The sequence below is a fragment of the Malania oleifera genome, chromosome 7, assembly GCF_029873635.1.
Source record: "Malania oleifera isolate guangnan ecotype guangnan chromosome 7, ASM2987363v1, whole genome shotgun sequence".
NCBI classification, from domain to species: domain Eukaryota; kingdom Viridiplantae; phylum Streptophyta; class Magnoliopsida; order Santalales; family Ximeniaceae; genus Malania; species Malania oleifera.
Genome location: NC_080423.1, coordinates 90,438,353 through 90,452,565, shown reverse-complemented (window position 1 = coordinate 90,452,565; position 14,213 = coordinate 90,438,353). Strand labels below are relative to the sequence as shown.

Below are 14,213 nucleotides of genomic sequence, written 5' to 3'. Positions count from 1 at the left end.
TGGTGGTGAAGGCAGGATGCTCAGGGACATGGCCTTAAATTTCCATCGCCTTCGACACCGAAATGGCAGTAAAGTTCTGGTATACATAATTTTCATCATTGTTTCCATGAATCAACCCAAATTTATTGAAATCTTTAAATTTCAGCTATTTTTGATTTTTTTTTTGGTTAAAATTTATTGTGGAGAAAATTTTCCTTCAAATTGGAATTTGGGATTCAACACTAGTGGAGGAGATTTCAAGGAAAGATTTAGAAGTTCAAGATCTTGTGGATACGTTGGATTTAAAGTTTTGTGATCCTAGAGGAAATGAAGTAAGTTTTTATTGGTGAAGGAAAAGGATTGAAGAGGGGTTCCTTGGTTAATTGTTAATTTTTTATTTTATTTATTTATTTTATTTTTATGGGGTGGACTTCTTGTCTGCTTTTGTTGTCGTTTCTCTTTATATAATATAACTTTTTTTATTATTAAAAAAAAGGAAATCCCAAATTGAAAATTTTCTCTTAATAATTCTTCTATGTTATTGAAAATAAAGATTATTAAGAAAAGGATATGCATAATAACTTTTAGATTTTCAAAATTTTATGCAAAAACTTAGATATTAGCCACAGCCACAGCCACAACATTTCATTTGACCTTTTATGTAGAAAAAAGCTGTATTTGCATAATAACTAATATTTGATTATGGATTTCATTTATAATTTCATATTAGAGGTCGTGCCTTGGTGCGATGGCAAGTGCCTCCGCCTTGGTATGAGTGGTCTCGGGTTTGAGACTTGGGAGCGGCCTCTCCAAAAATGGGGGTAAGGCTTGCCGACATCCACCTCTCCTAGACCCCACTCAAAGTGGGAGCCTTGTGCATTGGGTATGGCCTTTTTTTTTTTTTTTTTTATGTTTAATGTTATTAGTGTTACAGATATTGCACTTTATGCACCTCATGCTTGTCACTTGGGTGCACATAAGTATATTTAGGTGAAGGATTTCTAACCTATAAATTTGGTGACGAGTGTGGTAATCTTAGCAAAAGTGTTGGTGAATAAGATAAAATGAGGAGGTCTTGGGTGACATTATTGCTTCTTTTTCGTAGTGCCTATAGTATTTTGTGCCAACTTTGAATGTTGCTGTGGCTGCTAATGAAGTTATGGGGGAGGTTATGTGTAAATGTAGAAAGGGTTTTTTAAGCTTGAGTTTGAAAAGGCCTATGACTGATTTTATTCTTGAGGAAGAGATGAATGGTCTTGGATCTAGAGAGGTAGTAGATTTGGCATGTCGTTAGTTGCTTTTGTAGTTATTGTTAATGGTGAGCCTAAATTGCTTTTCACTATTTTGATGGATATTCTTAATAGGATGATTAGTCTAGGCATGGAGAGGGGTGACATGGGGGGTATCAGGCTGTGTTTGGAGGATGTGACCGTCTCATTTACTATGCATTGATGATAATATATTGTTTCTTTTTTGATGATATAGGCTGTTTGCTGATGTGCTTACTCTTTCACAAGTTTTTGAGAGTGGTTTAGGGCTTACGATTAATCTTTCTAGAAGTGGGTTGGGGGGTATCAACTTAGAGGAGGGAGTTCTTGCCCAGTTTGTGTACATGGTAGGGTCTATACCCCATTCCCATAGGTAGACCATTCCTTTTTTTATAGTTCCTTATTTTTTGGGGCAGATGGTGGGTGGGGAGGGGTGGACAGCCTTAGACCTGAGTTTTCGTGGAATCTTCTTGTTCAGAAGGTGCCTAGGAGATTGGATGCATGTGGGGTTGGTGTCAGGGGTGGGGATTACCCTGATTGTCATATTATCTTGTTTTTGCTTTCTTTGTACCTTATTCCCTTTATTGCTTTTGGTTCCCCTTCAAAGTCTCATTTAGATTGCTCAAAGATTAGGGAAGTTAATTAGAGATCTTTTGTGATCTGGGGCATGGTTTTAAGTTGCGATAGCGGATAGTGTAATATAACAATAGCGGGTGTAATGGGAAGCAGGAGTAGTGGATGTTACGTAATGGGAAGCGGGTGTAATGACCGTGAATTTTTTTGAAGCAGGCACAACCTTGTGCATATTAGTGTATTTGCATGCTTTAAGCTTTTAAGCCTTCTTGGAAAGAGTTTTAGTGTATTTTGGATCCTATAGTTCAAATAACTAAGTTGTTTGGTAAGGGGCAACAAATTTACTTTTGTTTTCAACCACCATTGACAGAAAAATTATGTGTGTACGGATATTTATACTTTCTCATTGTTCTTATGCGTGATAACTTCTTATTTTTGATAAATTAATTAATAAAGAAAAATACATTATATACTCCATTAATTTGTTAGACACATAAGACATACGAATAATACAAATATACAATAACTAGAAAAGAAAAAAAGGTTGAAGTTGAAAAATATAGAACATAGATTTCAAATTGCTAATATTACCAAAATAAATCCTAATAAGTTAGTATTTTGTGTTAATTAATGCATCTCTTATGAGTATGTAAAAAAAAAAAAGAAAATTTTGTATCATTATCATCCTCATTATTATCTTTTCCCCCTCTAGCCACATATCTATGAAAAAGGGGGGGGGGGGGGGGGGAAAAAAAAGTGAGAAGAAAAGTAAAAAATAAAATTTAAATTTTTTTTGGCATAATAGTCTTATAGCTGTTAATGGCCGTAGCGGCATAACGATCGGGGTTTGTAACGACCACTATGACCATGACTTTTCTTCCCACCGATTTTGAGGTGTGTAACGGTATTGGGAACCCAAAAGACTGTTATGCAACGACGTTACGTAACGGTCGTGGCCGTTATTTAAAACCATGATCTAGGGTGGTGGGGATAAGAGAGAGCTCTTGGTTAGATGGGATTGGGATTGCAAACCAAAGTGTGAGGGTGGTTTGGGTATGGGAAACTTGGTATCCAAAAAAATTGCTTTGGTGGATAAATGGATATGGTGCTTTTGTTTGGAGCTGGAATATCCTTTTAAGGTCATCTATGACAAATTTGAGATCGAATAGAATGGTTGGAATTTGCAGCGTGATTGGCTGGCTGTGTTGGTTTGATTTTATATTATTTTTCTTTGTTCTTATCTTGTCTAAGGGGGATTTCTTATGCTCCTTTTGTATATTCTTTTTTCTTCAATGTAATCTCTTCTTTTTATATTAATTTTTTTTAATGCCACTCATGTGAGTTGTTGAAAGTTCATTTCTCAGTTCCTCCACCTCTTTCTTTTGTGCGTCAGTTTTTTTGTTGGGAAGGGGAAAGAATTTGTTTCTGGGATTATCTTTGGATGGGGAAAGCTTCTTTTTCTATTGCTTACTCTCTCTTGTATTGTCTTTCCAATTGTCATAATGTTCCCATATCCACTTTTACCTTTTGGATTTTTTACGGACCTTGTTTGTTGGTTTATTTCCGAAGAAATCTGAGCGAGAGAGAAGGGACTGATCTTGCATAGTTGTTTAGGGAACTCGATGTGTTTTCATCCTTCTTCGAGGCATGGCCATAGGGCTTGGACTTTGGATGGCTCTAGAGAGTTTTCATGCAAACCTATATTTTGGCACCTTACTCATGTTCATACTTAATATTTAGTTTCCTTTACAATATATGATTTGGGAAACTGAAACTGCTTCCAAAATAGGGCTTTTTTGTGGTTTGCTGCTCTTAATAAGATTAATGCTAATGATTTGCCTAGGCCGGATCCTTTAAAGCTTTGCTTCCAATATTTGTGTTTTCAGTTATCAAAGAAGCAAAAGAAATTCGTATTTATTATTGCTTGCATTGTCATCCTCGTAGTTGCCCGGAAGGCAGTGCGTTTTGGGCTGTGGTATGGTTATGGGAATGGGGCATGCTACTTAAGAGGTATATGATTCTTGGTGGGAGGCAGAGTCAGTACGCCATATTGGGTTGTGGTAGGCTTGAACCACTTACTTTGGTCAATTAGTCGGTGCACTATGTTGGATTGTGGTAAGTTATGAATTATTTTTGTAGGATGAAATATAGAATGTAGAAAAACATCCCTATTATTCTTAGTTAAAATTGTACAAATTATAACTAAAAACGATTAATTCGTAAATTAATTTTTTTTTATGTTAATTAATGTGTTAATATTTTGATGAACCCCTCGCTGGAGTCTCATCCAGTAGCAGGAAACCCTCTTCTCTCACCATTGCAGGCTTTGAAGCCTTCCTCTCTTACTATTGCAGGCCTTGCACCCCACTTCTTTCACAATTGCATGCTTTGCAGCCCTCTACCCTCACAAATCTGGGTCGCAATTTTTGGTGATCTGAATCCCAATCCCCATCAATCTGGGACACCATCAACCATGGTGTTTTTTATTTTTTGGGGTTGGCGAGGGGAGGGGGGGGCTTCGGCCTTTTGGTGTAGCTTTTTAGTGTGTTTTGGGAGAAATGGTTGTGCCTTTCTACTTTGGAGAGTTTTGATTTTTTTTTTATTCAAAGATTGGAGGAACAGGGCTCATTTTCTGCCATCACTCTTGTGTTTGGCCCTTTTTTGGGGTGAGGGGGGATGCTGCTGATTGATGTGCTGTGGGACTAGAGGGCTTGGGCTTTGCTCCTTGTTGTCTTTTGGCTATTTTCTTGCTTTTATTTGTATTCGTAGGAGAAATTCTTTCCTCCAATGTTTATAATTTCTCCTTTCGCTTGATAATATTTCTTCCTTTATCTAGAAAAGGCTGAGATTGGTGTCTTTCTTTTGGGTGATGATGAGGATGGGATACATCGTACACCTAGTCTCCTTGCTTAAGGGGATAGATGGAATGTGGGGTAAATTTTATTATGGTTGGAAAGGCAACTGTTGGAATTGTGAGGACTCTTAGTTTTTCCTTTTTGTTTCTTTCCCTTGTGAGTATTGGTTAAAAGGAGTTGATTTCTTTAGCACTTTGGTTTCTTCTGATTAATTGGAAGTAGAAATTGGTCATGAGTAGCATTTCGAATCAGGAAGATTATGTTGAAGCGAACATCTCTTTTACAGGGAAATGTGGGGAAGGGGCTGGTATACTTTTCATTTCACCTTGTCTATTGTCAGTTTGTAACATGTTTACTTTTCTTTTCTTATGAGTAATACTCTTCCTTATCTTTGCTTCCTTTTTGCTCTCCTATGTGTGTGTAGATAAGAAACAGTAAAGAAAACAAAGGAGCGAAGAAACTAATTAAGAAGACCCATTTTTAACCCCTTTCATCATAGTTTACCAAATGCTGCAGATTAGCTAAAATATCAAAATGGTTTAAAAGAAGAAAAACCAGCCAAATGCTTGTAAAATATGTATAGAAATAATTTTGACAAAAAAATTTTCTCTGATATAGTTAAAAAGGCAAAGAAATGCTTAAAGAAAAAAAATTGAAGATGAAACTGAAGATTATTTTCTGAATGCAAATAAACTAGTGTAGTAATTTTTTAGAGGAGGTAGAATGTGGGAGTCAACTATTTAGTAAAAATATGTCAACTTAACTAGGAAGAATTTGATTCCAAGAAAGTACAATTTTAATATTTATTTTTTTTTTAAAAAGATAATGCCTCTGGCATTAAGAAACTCTCTGTTTTTAAAAAGTAAAGTACAACCCACTCTCCACTTAGTCAATCCATGAAGTTGTTTGGTTGTTCCTTAATTATGGGTATATGTCCATCACATTTATAAATTATTAATTTGGGTACATGTCAATCCTTGACGAGCTTATTTTCAAGCCTCCTTTCCCCATAGCAAGTTCGCAACTGAAATTATTATGTTAATTTATGAAAGCTTTAATATTTTTCATAAAAAAATAAAGTTATTAAGAAAGAAAAAGAATAAAGAGCACAGAGATATTTGGAAAGGGGGACATTTTATCCTTCTCAAACAAAAAAAAATGAATGGATAAAACTAGAGAAACTACTAATGAAATCAGCCACTAATCTCATTGTATATTAACAAAGACGCTCCTTTTGACTGCAAAAGGATGAATAAGGATCCAGAAAAGTAACTATACTCCAACCAGGACCAGAGAAGTCCTTTGCCCCTCGAAGAGTATAGCATTTCACTCCAACCAACTACATTATACAACCAAATTATTCTCCTTTTTACTACCAAAAGCCTTGAAGTTTTGAAGAATATACCCCAAAGGAAAAAATGGAAAACCCAACACTCTCCAAAGGCTCCAAACAACTTATTCTAGGTTCGTCAAGAGAAAGCATGAAGTGACAAGATAATGAGCATTTCTTTCACTACCACTATGCAAAGAACCCAAACAACTGGAGACAGCTTTATTTGTTCTTACCTGTAACATTCATCTATTAAGGACGACAAACCAGGTGAAATCCTTGATTCCTGAAGGGGTTTGAGCTTTTTTAATAAGAGAATGCATAGGGAAATGATCGCCATTAGACTTACAAGTTAAATGATTGAGGAAAGAATTAAAAAAACCAAAATATCTTTGTTTAAGAAAAATGGAAAAGTCAAGAGCACTTAACAAGGAAACATGATTGCTTGTATCATTAAAAATCACACTAAAGCTGTTCCAGTGCTCCCTTCAAATCCTTAAAAAAAAAAATACTGGAAATGTAAGCATTATGGTAATTTGAGAGGTGATAAAGGCAAGGATATACCGAAAAAGGTGCTCCTCTTATCCTGTGGTTCAAAAATGAATATTACCCCCATTGCTAGTGTGAAACTTCACCCAGGGAAGGAAAAGATGATAGACCTGCAGTATATATTTTCAAGGGTGTGCACTTGTCAATAAGTGGCGCTAACACTTGCTTTATCATACCAGCTAGTTTGATGGACTCCATTTTACTCTGGATCACCTTATGCCAAAGAGACTCGGGCTCTGAAGGAAACTGCTATAGCCTTATGTCTACTAAAGCAATGTTCTTGAATGCCTAGTTCACCAGACCTAGACCCTCACACTTGGCCCTACAAACCTTGATGATCATCTTTTTAAATATTACCCACTCCATACCACAAAATAAACTCATCAACTTCTCCAACTTACGAGCAACCGGAACAGGTATCCTAGACATGAACATGAAAGGAAATAGAAAGTAAACAAGCTTGCGTTAATGTAATATGACCCCTAATGTGTCTCCAACACTTTCTTGACAACCATCAAAATGCTCTAGGATTACTGCCTAAAGGAACACCTTGGTAGAAAACTTTAATTTATTCCACCTATATCAAGAAATGTGCCCATGTTTCTCTTTATATTCTGCACAAGTCCTCATGTCTGTGACAGCTCCATGTTTTTATTGGTTCTGAACTTAGCTATGGATGGAGCTACTATGTTTTAAGTATGTTGTTAGATGCAGCCTCCTAGAACCCAGTTCATAGTTTATAGGCTATGACTTGCAAACACTCTTCATCCTATCAGCGCATGCTGTATACGTAAAAAGCGTCACAACATACATAATGGTGAGGTTGTTAAGTTGCTGTACAGATGTATATATGTTCATGTCCATGCTCTCATTTCAGTCTGAAAGGTTGTCTTCTTTGCCTTTTAATGTGCACCTAGCACATATAATTTGGAGATAGCCTCTTATGTTATAAATTGTTTACCTAAACATATTGCTTTGCTTTTTCTGATGAAGCCCTCCCAACTCACAACACACAATGTTTATAAAACGTAAATTCTTGTAAGTTGTGCACACATGCTTGGCTGAGATTTTCTTGTACGTCATCTACTCAACTATGATTGTTGCATTTTTCCTTTATTTTTACAAAAGTATATTGACGTAGAGTTACGATTTAGTGACTTTTGATTTTTGACTGTTTTTTAAATGAAAAATGCTTTTAAGTTCCAGATATGCTTGCCTGAGGTTTACTTCTTGTCATGTACTACCTGTGATTATTGCACTTGGTGTTAATTTTTAAAGATGTATCAACATTACGGATGATGATTTAGAGAAAATTTTGTTTATGTAATGGCGCACCACCTGGGAAACTCATCCACAGTTCATCTGATTTGGTCTTTTCAAATTGGATTTCTGATGGCAGGTTAAGCTTGTGAAATGCCTAGTGCAGAACATTGTAGTAGATATTTCCTTCAATCAGTTGGGGGGGCTTTGTACGCTATGCTTTCTTGAACAGGTAAGCTTCCTATTAGAATTTCAAATTAAAGCTGATTTTTTTTTTTAAAATATTTGTTTTTGTGTGTATTTTTCTTTGAACATTGTTTTTGCGTGTATTTTCTTTGTACATAAACAATTCCATCAGAAAGTCTTCTGGCATATATATATAAAGGTTTAACAGGTCTAATTCATTAGTTGTGATTATGAGCCTCATTTTTTCCCCCCTTTGATGACAATTAACATTCTGACAGGAGCCTCTCAAGTATGCTTCATGACCAGCTTAGTGGTACATTTGTCTTCTACTTTTTGCTGATCTTTCTCACAAACTGTTGGGATTTCTCAAGATTCTGATCTGAAGCTCCCTCTCTCTCCTACATGCATGCATGTGCGGCATTTTGTTGCAGAGCCACAGGATAAAAAATGATGCAGTAAAGAGAGAACTAGTCCCCTATTTAAAAGATTAGGGCCACAAAAGGCTCGACCACTGTGCCTATGTTCATGGAGGAGGAGAGAATTAGTACCTTATCTGAAATTTTAAAGCTGCTTAAATTGTCACGCTTTTGTCTCTCAACCCGAACCTGAATTTCAATGCACAAAGTGTTATTGAGATCCCCAAGGGCAAGCACATAGGCTATAATCAAATGCCAATAGTACCTCATCTTAAACCATTAATATGGATTGCAGGACTGCTCACTGCTGTGCTATGGTGTCATGGCACAGAATAATCCCTAATTCCAAAAATTGCATAGGGTTATCTATCATTGCAAAGCACGCACACATACGCATTTACATGCTAGGGAATGTTTTCATCGGGTATTTGAGTTGCAGTATATGTTGATTTAGCATAGAACTTCAGAATGGAGTTAACAAAATTACATAAATGAATTTTGGATATGCTTTATGTTATATTTTGTTCCTTGAAGCAAGAAGGTTGTTATGCCTTTTCTTCTGAAGTTTCTGGTGCTGCTTACCATACAGGTTGATTGCCTCATCGGCAAAGATCATCTTTTCAAACGCAGTATTATATTGATCAAGGCTTGGTGTTATTATGAAAGCCGTATTCTGGGTGCTCATCATGGTTTGATTTCTACATATGCTTTGGAGACGTTGGTTCTGTATATTTTCCATCTTTTTCACTCATCCTTGAATGGTCCTTTAGCGGTGAGTGTTTGCTGGAACCAATGTTGGTATGGCTTGCATAACTTGCTTTCAGCTTATTAACAGTGAAGTTGCTTTTTGTAGGTTTTATATAGATTTTTGGACTATTTTAGTAAATTTGATTGGGACAACTACTGCATCAGCGTAAATGGTCCAGTCCGCATATCCTCACTGCCAGAAATCGTGGGTGAGCAGCATCTGTCTTGCATTTTGTGCCACACTATATGGGTTCATTTTTCATTTACTTTTGTTCTGTTTTTTTGCTTGGTCATCTGTTATTTACTTGAAATGCCAATAATTTTTATCCTTTTTGCAGCCGAGAGACCTGATAATGGTGGCCTTGATTTGTTGCTTACTAAAGACTTCCTCAGGGAATGTGTGGACATGTTCTCAGTACCATCAAGAGTACATGAGACAAGTTCACGAACATTTCTCCAAAAGCATCTCAACATAGTTGATCCTCTTAAAGAAAATAACAACCTTGGTCGCAGTGTCAGCAAAGGTAAAAGTAGGGGTAGAAATGTACCTATTCACCTTTAGAGCCTGGCAGACCTGTTTTTGACTGGTGGGATCTGTAATCTAGTTTGTTCAAAATTTTTTTTTTTTCACTAAAATATCAAGTTAAAGGCCTAATATTTAACAAGACAGATCTAGGACTAGTGAGGTCATGCCAATATCGACATTTGGTTCAGAGCTTGACAAATAGCATTCCTAGGTGCAAAGTTTATCCCTGTTTGGGTTATGGCATCCTCTTCCTCTCTCTCTCTCTCAAATATTTCGTCTAGCATGTATTGATTCCTGAGAATTTGTAATTATGTTGGTTATGAAGCAGCTGCATAGGTCAATACTCTTGATCTTTGTATTTGCAAAGTCTCATGGTTGATAAGCATTTTAAATTTTTCGACAGTTAATCAGTCATTTTTTTTTTTTTAATTCAGTCTAACAAAAAATATGGTTGATAAACTGTCTAAAGAATTTAAACCTTTGGCATAGAGGTTAGGAATTTCTGGAGAAACAACTAGATTTTGACAAATTTTTTGTGAAATTGAAGGAACGAAATAAAATGATGTATTAGAAATTATCATATATTGCTTTTTCAAAGCTTGTGAAAATCTTGAAAAATTTTCAACAAAGACTCTTTTTGGAGAAAATAAATTTAGGTTTATAATTTGTGAATTCATAATTGTAAGCAATCATTGTTTGTTGGGACCTGCTGTGCTTGACATTTAATAAAAACTCAATATTGAGAAATTAAGTGGAATATTCCTCATCTTTATTGTAAATCAGCTAAAAACAATCCATCTTTTCACAGGGAACTTTTATCGAATTCGCAGTGCTTTCACATATGGTGCTAGAAAATTGGGACGGATCCTCCTGCAACCCGAAGAGAACATAGCTGATGAACTCCAAAAATTTTTCATGAACACTTTGGATAGGCATGGGAGTGGACAGAGGCCTGATGTCCAAGATCCACTACCAATGTCTGGTTTCAATGGATTTGGCCCTGCAACCTCTATTGAGGCATGTCAAGAAGATAAGACACTTTCCATATCAAAGTTTGCTGATTCAGGTGGCACAACTAGAGAATATAGGTTTGCTCCTGAGGGATTATTGCAAAATGGAGTCGATGATAATAGGATGTCTCTGATGAAAATGAAAGTCTCCAAAACCTTTAATGAACTACAGAAAGGCTCTAAGGAAGTGCTTCCCTCAACAGTTTGGTCTGAAGCTGACTATTTTGCAAATGGGACTGCTGTCTCAGGCTGCCGTCTCTCTGGGGATGCGAAGGACCTTGCTACCTCCAGGGTGAGAAGTCTTGGAATTTCAGATGATGCACCTAAGTATTCCCCTCTGGGTGGTGAGGAGAGCATTTCTCTGCTGGGTAAAGCTCATCATGCACCCCATCTCTATTTCTCTCCCTCACTGATGGGAGATGCAAAACTGAGTAATGGAAACCCTGATTACAAACAGGAAGAGAGCTCTGATGATGCATACAACAAAGCATCTTCTGATCTACGACAAATGCCTTATGAGAAGACAGGAGTTTTAGTAAGTTGTGAGCTAGATGAGAACCAGTTGGTACGAAATAATGAGTTTCTGACCTCTGCTGGATCAATCGATAGTCCTCCAATTTTGAGTCCAGTTGCTTGTTCCCCAAAAGATTTATATCATGGTCAACAGGACAGGGCCTCAGTTGGCACACTTGCAACTTCTGAAGCTTTAAACTCCATCTCGGATCTCAGTGGAGAGTATGATGCTCACTTTAATAGTCTGCAATATGGTCGGTGGTGCCATGAGTATGCTGTTGGCGCTCCTGTTTCTCCAATGTCCTTACCGATGCCTTCACAGTTTCACAGCAAAAATTCATGGAATTCGATGCAAAGACCACCGCAATTCAGGCGGGGTGTGTTTTCTCGTATGAATACTAACGGTATTGTTCCAAGACCGGCATTCTACCCCCTGACTCTACCTATGATACCTGGTTCAGCCTATGGCATGGAGGAGTTACCAAAGCCGCGAGGAACAGGGACCTATTTTCCCAACACGGTATGCTCATTCTGAGCCTGCTGAATTTATCCACATTCAAATTTATCTTGTAATTATCTTGTGGGTCCGCATCTCAATCAATCTTGGTTTCATGTTGCTGCATTTTTTGGGTCAAATTTGTTCAGTTGGCTGGTTGTGTAATCTAAGTGCTTTTGCAGAACCATCAATTCAGTAGGCCAAGATTTTCATCAGCAAGAGGGAGGAATCATGTACCTGTGAGGTCTCCTCGTAACAATAGTCGGGCTGCTACTCCCCCAGAGGAAAATTTGCTAGATAGAAGCAGCCGTGAGGTGCCACAAGCACAATTTCTGGTTCATCAAGGCAGTGGAAATTTTGGGTCTTCTGATTTCTACCACTCTCTTTCCCCCGGCAGGAACGATCACCCTAGCCCCAACGGTTTATTGCTCTCGACTGAGAAATTAGTTGAATTTGGGTCTATTAGCAAATTACAATTAGGGCCACCACCCATTGGGAGCAGCAGGTTACCAAACCCTGGCACTTCCTCCACACAAAATTCCAGTCTAAGCCCTTCGACACCAGGCACACAAAGGACAAAACCGGTATTGGGTACGCTTGAGGATAGGTAAGATTATTTCACAACTCTAAAACCGCTTGAGTTGCTACCGATGAATATTTTCTGGATTCTTACGATCTCTCGATCATTGACATGTAGGATTGCAGCACGGTCATACCGTTTGAAAGATGAAGATGATTTCCCACCTTTATCAGCATGACTGCAGTGGGACCGGTTGTTTATATTGATGGTTTTGAGATATAAACAAATGGAATGATAAATGCTCTAACAAGACAGCCCGAGCCTGAACTTTTGGCCAATATAGCTCCAGCCCAATCATTTTGAAGCTTGTTTAAAGGGTTTCCTTTTTCCTGATATGGTTCTGAGGCATTGTGTACATTTTGCTAATTATTTTTACCCTAACTCTGATATTTTTGCCTTAAATCGAGTTGTTTATATATAGGATGTTTAAATGATGGCTCTCATCCAGCAGGCCCTTCTTGGGTCACCATTGTGCACCCCACTCCATTTTCTTCTTCTGTAGTTGTAAGTTAGAAAACACGGTGCATTGTTGCTGATGCCTGATGTAACTTAATATTTGAAAATGTATGTTCTTTTTGCAGCTGGAGTGATGCTGTTTATTGCCTACCTTTTATTTATTTATTTTTATTTTTTTAAAATTTTATTTTATAACAAAAGCTTTAGTGCGTTTTGGGTAGTAGTGTTGTTTTCTTTTTTCTTAATTATATAGTACATCTCTTCCCCTTCATTAGACTCGTATCCATCCCTCCAAGAGACCCTGCTTGTTATGGGCTTATGATACTATATGGATTAATGCCATGTGCAGGCAGGGCGTGAGACTTGCTGAGGCTTAAGCTTTGCTTGCTCGTCAGGTCAGCTTGTGAGGCCTGTGACAAGTAACATTGTTCTTTTCTTTCTTTAATAATATTATACTTGGTTTGTAGAATGAATTTGGAAGAAAAATAGTGTGGTTATTATGCATAAGGATTTAATATTTTATCATTATTTTTTTTAAAAAATAATTTTAAACAACCGACCAAGCAAAAAGGTTGGTATCACCTCTCAATCAATTTGGAATAAGATATAACTCAATGTTCAGTATGCTAGAATGGGATATAATGATATAAACTTTTAAAGATCAATTTTATTATATTTTATTTCATTATCACGTACTAAATAAATCATAAAAGTATTTGATATTTTTTCAATTGATTTGGAACAGGATTTGGGAGTATATATATATATCGGGTGAGATTTGAAAATGATCATTTCTTTGAAGTTATTTTAGAATAATATCATGATTTCTTCTGTACATTAGTATTCTAATATGACAAATATTTCATTCTATTATGATCCAAAGCTCAAATTGTACGATAAAAGCTTGGTGGCTTGTCCGTTGCAAATAGCTATAGCATGACATATCCATTGCTCAAAATATGAAAATGCTTGGATTATGAACAGTAGAAGAGCAAGAGAACAAGGGTCATTTTTTTTTAATTTATCAAAGGGCTTCAATAAAGTCGAATATAAGGTTTTATGAGAACTTAATAGAAGAGGTGTCGAGAAAACTATATTTTAAACTACCTTTTTCTAGAGCCAATTTCGAGTCAGATCCTATAGTGACAGATCTAAAAAGAGTAAAAATAGGTCTAGAATCACAACTACTAGGGATTGAGGAGCAGATAAATCTCTATCAATCTAGAATTGGGCAGTGTGAGTGACAGTTAGAACAACTTCACAGAACTTTAATATTAGAATCAGACGACCAAGATCTCATTAATCTTCAAAGATGACTGAAAATAAGTCCATTACAGATAAAATTAGAGAAATAATGAGAAGTTATGAAGTTATGAATATAGGATAGTTGATTTAGAAACTCTTAATAGAAGAGGACATTCGTCTCAGGAAGTTAGAAGCAGTATATTAGGAAGATATATAGTTAGAAA

The 14,213-nt window shown here is 36.7% G+C and overlaps 1 protein-coding gene across 1 annotated transcript in view; it reads left to right on the top strand.

Moving 5' to 3' along the window:
• The window catches only part of LOC131161015 (uncharacterized), a 41,814-nt gene extending 28,922 nt beyond the window's left edge, over positions 1–12,892 (top strand). Inside the window, exons 3-9 of the mRNA XM_058116876.1 lie at positions 7,954–8,046; positions 9,006–9,188; positions 9,270–9,372; positions 9,502–9,687; positions 10,498–11,732; positions 11,891–12,315; positions 12,406–12,892. Of these exons, the coding sequence (XP_057972859.1) occupies positions 7,954–8,046; positions 9,006–9,188; positions 9,270–9,372; positions 9,502–9,687; positions 10,498–11,732; positions 11,891–12,315; positions 12,406–12,466 (2,286 nt within the window). The 3' untranslated portion in view covers positions 12,467–12,892. The remainder of the gene's footprint in view (positions 1–7,953; positions 8,047–9,005; positions 9,189–9,269; positions 9,373–9,501; positions 9,688–10,497; positions 11,733–11,890; positions 12,316–12,405) is intronic.
• Positions 12,893–14,213: the final 1,321 nt, after the last annotated feature.